The sequence below is a fragment of the Gregarina niphandrodes genome (genome assembly GCF_000223845.1).
Source record: "Gregarina niphandrodes unplaced genomic scaffold scaffold00002, whole genome shotgun sequence".
Classification (NCBI taxonomy): domain Eukaryota; phylum Apicomplexa; class Conoidasida; order Eugregarinorida; family Gregarinidae; genus Gregarina; species Gregarina niphandrodes.
In genome coordinates this window covers 3,296-7,522 of record NW_011645774.1, presented here as the reverse complement: position 1 = coordinate 7,522, position 4,227 = coordinate 3,296, and the positions used below count along the sequence as shown (strand labels likewise).

Genomic DNA, 4,227 nt, shown 5'->3' with positions numbered 1-4,227 from the left:
GGGCGAGCCGGTGCCGTTGGACCTGACTCGGCCGTTGACCGTGCCGCTATCGGCCGCGAATGCATCCGACGACCGGCTGCTTTCGGGGCTGAAAGACGTCGACGGCGCGCGCTGGGTGGTCGCTTGGCACTTCACCGAACTGCTGTTTGCCGCCGACCGCTCGCGTCTCGGCGGGCTGCCGGGGTCAGGCGCGGGGACGTTAGGACTGGAGCACGCGTGTGTGTGTTGGCCGGAGACGCGGAGTCTGGGGAACGTTGTGTTGGATGCGGAGAAGGCTTTGATAGTGAAGGAGTTTCAGCAGAAGTTGCAGGAGTTGGTAGCGGAGCATGCGTTGGTTGCGAATCCGCATTTGGTGTTGTTGAACCCGCGAGCGTATCGACGGTTGCGTCCAACGGTGGCAAAGTGGATGGCGTTATTGTTTCATCAATTGCGATTGCCGGCGTTTCTGCACACGCAGATTGCGTCGATTTTGGAGGGTTCGGCGCGAGTTGACTTGGTCCAGCGCGTGGAGCAGGACCTGCGGCGAGACGTGGTGCAGTTGGTGAGTCTGGGCCGGCAGTGGACGCGGCATCTGGGCAAGCACTTGCTGAGCAAGATCCACCGCGTGCACTTCGGGCTGCTGCCGGACGCAGGTGCGGCGGTGTCTTTCGCGGCTGCTCGTGAGTATCTGGCTGTGCCCTTTGTGGGAAAGGACACGCCCAGCGACAACAGCGAGTTCGCTAATGTCGACTGTCTCATCGGCTTCACCATCGTCAGCTACCGCCTCAGCGGCATGCGCCCGCTCGACGTCGACCTCTGCCTCCTCAACCTCCAGGCACAACTTAAACTCGAACAGACGCGTCAGGGCCCGCGCGGCCCCGACGACGACGTCCTCCCCGCCATGCTCACCTATGTCCAGTGGGTTGAAAGCAGCGGTGGCCGCGTCCGCGGAGTCCACAAAATGCAGGACCTACTCGCCGTCACGCGCAGCTACGAAAACGCAGGCGCGGAGAACGCGGGCACGGAGAAGACCGGAGAGGCGGAGAAGACCGGAGAGGCGGAGAAGACCGGGGGGCGGAGAAGACCGGGGGGGCGGAGAAGACCTGGGGGGCGGAGAAGACCGGGGGGGCGGAGAAGACCGGGGGGGCGGAGACCGAGCGCCAAGAGGAGTGGTACGAGGAGATTGTGAGTGTGCTGCCGCTGGATGTGATTGACCCGGCGGACGCGTCGCATGTGGCGCCGATTCGGGCGTTGATAAAGTTCTCCCCGGCGGCGTGTTGTTACTTTTTGAGTCAGATTGTGTTTCCGGGTACCTTGAGGACTGCGCCGCATCAATTGGTGGCGAGTGGACACCATCTGGCGTCGAACACGATATTCGGTGCGAAGATCGGTTTTTCGGGTACGCCGAATAGTTTGTTGCCCCCGGAGTTGGGTGCATGCCAGTTCGAGGCAGGTGCGGATGGACAGATGTTCTCTATGTTGCTGTCGCCAACGGTTTCAGATGTGGAAGTGTTGCCGGATGCGTGGTCGCCGGCGGAGATTTTGCGTCGTTGCGGACAGGGTCGGGTTCACGCCTTGATTGACGTGGGAGCGTTGGTGACAGGTTATAGCAATGCGGAGGCTGCGGAGGTGTTGCTGGGTACGTTACCGTCTCGTTTTGTGGGTGTGTGTTTCTTTGGGCGCGGCGATGAGCGTACATTGTTATTGCGGCAAAGCTCGGCCGGTGGTCGTGCGACCGTGTCTATTGAGTCGACTGACATTACGCCTAATCGGCGGTTTACGTTTTATGACCAGACGCACGCGGTTGGTCAGGATGTGCATCAGGACCCGATGGCGGTTGCGTATTTGACGGTGGGCAAGGACAGCCAATTCCGGGACGTGGCGCAGGGTGCTTGGAGGCTCCGGCAGTTGGGTCGCGGACAGAAGGTGGTGTTGCTTGTCCCCCCGCAGATAATGCGGCGTGCGGAGAAGAAACGTTTGCTCTGGGCAGGTGCTGGCTCGCCGTTGCAGAAGGTTGTGAATTGGACGTTACACAATTCGGTCGCGCACTTTCGCGCACTCAAAATGCTCAGCGCCAAACAGAGTGCCGAACATCTCGTGGGCAGCCTCTTCGTGACACCATTGTTGCACGCGCGCTGCAGCGAATTGCTACAGGGCCCGCCAAGGGGACTGGAGAGCATCATCGGCCGTCTACTGGTGGAGGGCAACCGCAACGAGATTGCGGCCTCTCTCGTGCCGCAACACCTCACGTGGCTGGCGAGTTCGCGCATGGTCGTGCACAACGGACGCGCGCTCATGGACTGCCCCTTCGTGCGCAGCAACAACGCTCACGCCGGGCGCAAATGGGAACTGATCGAGCGTGAAATCGCCGTGCTCGAAGCGCGCTCCGCCGCCTTCAATGAGAGGCGCCGGGCGCCGACGAGTACGGAGGGGGCGAGTACGGAGGGCGCGGGTGAGAAGGTGTTTGCGGAGGCGCTGGAGTACTTCGACGACGACGAGAGCAGCGACCTGACGGACGAGGACGCGGAGTTCGTGGAGTTGGAGGCGGAGGTGGAGGCGGAGGCGGAGGAGGAGCTGGAGGAGGAGGAGGAGCAGGAAGAGGAGATTGAGCAGGAGGAGGAGCACCAGGTGGTGAACGCAGACAGCCGGCTGCAGACGAACGTGCGCTACAGCAGGCTGAAGGAGGAAGACTTCCGCTGGGACCTGCGGACGCTGAGTCGCTGGGTCGCGGTGCAGGTCGCGGACCCGCGGAGTGCGGCGCCGGCGTTTCTACAGGCGCGGGCGGCGTTCCGGCCGTTGTCGGAATGCGGTGTGTTTCTTAAGGCGGGTGGAGTGCTGAAGTTGGGCTTTCCGGAGGGTATGTGGTGTACGCGGAACTTCCACGCATTGGAGGCGGACGCGAGTACGCGACGGTTGCGGTCGGCGCTTTTCTTCCTGGAGGTGGGTTTCCGGCCGGCGGAGGCAGTGGCCGGAGAGGCTGGAGGGCAGGAGGCTGCCCGGAGGTTGGAGGAGAAGAACAATCAACACATGGTTGCCGTCCAGTTGCTCTTCCTGCACCTGAAGGAGTCGCAGGCCTCGCAGACGGTGAGCGAGCAGTCCGTGTGGTCGCTCATGTACCTCCTGGGCATCACCGATGACTGCAATGGTCCGCGTCTCACGGACGACAGTTGTGAAAGCCAGCTGTACCTCAACTGTATTCAGAAGGTTGCTCGCGCCCACCACACCGGTCAGCCCAAACGATGGACGGCCGCGGAGCTCGTCAACTTCCTCTTTGCCGAGTTCAGCATTAACGAACTCCTCGGCGGCAAGGCCGTCGACCAACTGCCCCAGTCCTCCGTCTTCGGCGTCAACCGGAAACACCTCGTCCTGCTCCTCAGCATCAGAGAAGCTGAAATAATCAGAGCAACCCTCCACAAGGCCAGCCACTCCCCGCAAATCATGGAGAAACTCTACGGATTCAGGCTGTGCCTCCGCTCTACCATCGATCAGAACCGCGTCCTGGACGTGCCTAACATGGCCCTAACTGACGACAAACTCAGTCTACAACGAGCAATTTATTTCAACGCCATAAGACTGCTCAATGGCCAAATCGTAGGATTCGCACATGGCGAAACACGGGGCAACAAACGTGGGGGGTTTGACGGACGAGTGGTTTTGTAGAATTTCAAGGGGCGGGAGTTGCCCCTGATTCAGCAATTTACCAAGACTGCAGACGAGGGTGTGTTGGTTGCGTGGTTGCAAGAGAACGGGGCGCGGAGGCGACGCGTGGCGTTGGCGGAAAGTGCGTTGTCAGTGTTTAAGCGGCCGGAAGGTGGAGTCCTGGCGCGTCGGCCGGGGGTCACCCCTCAGGACAGCGGCCGTGCAGGCATTGCAGTGGTGGCTAAATTGCTACGGGCCGTGGCGCAGAACCGGATGTTGTCGGCGCAGGGCGTGCTGCGCGAGTTGAGGACGCTGCAGAACCGCGCCACGGCCAGTCTCACACGGCGGTCGGCTGTCGATGGCGAGGATGAGGACCCTGCTTCCCCCACCGTCACCATCGGCACCCTCATGGTATGGATGAAGCTCAACGGCGTCGAATACATCGACACCACCGACATCCAGGGCATCGCCATCGCTTTGAATACTCACTTCAACGGCACCTGTGTGCACGAAGCTGGCCTCGGCAAATTGCTGAACTGACACAGCCGCGATGAGTGGGCTTCTTCTTCTCCACCATATTTTCGTGTGGTGCGATTGGATTGGGGGGGG

At 61.4% G+C, this 4,227-nt stretch overlaps 1 protein-coding gene across 1 annotated transcript; it reads left to right on the top strand.

Annotated features, from left to right (window-relative positions):
• Positions 1 to 406: 406 nt before the first annotated feature.
• On the top strand, positions 407 to 4,158 carry GNI_009670 (hypothetical protein; the record flags this gene model as incomplete). Its single annotated transcript, XM_011130443.1, has 3 exons — positions 407 to 897; positions 984 to 3,570; positions 3,640 to 4,158. 3 exons carry the CDS (start codon positions 407 to 409, stop codon positions 4,156 to 4,158), a joined length of 3,597 nt encoding a protein of 1,198 aa, XP_011128745.1.
• Between the last annotated feature and the right edge of the window lie 69 nt (positions 4,159 to 4,227).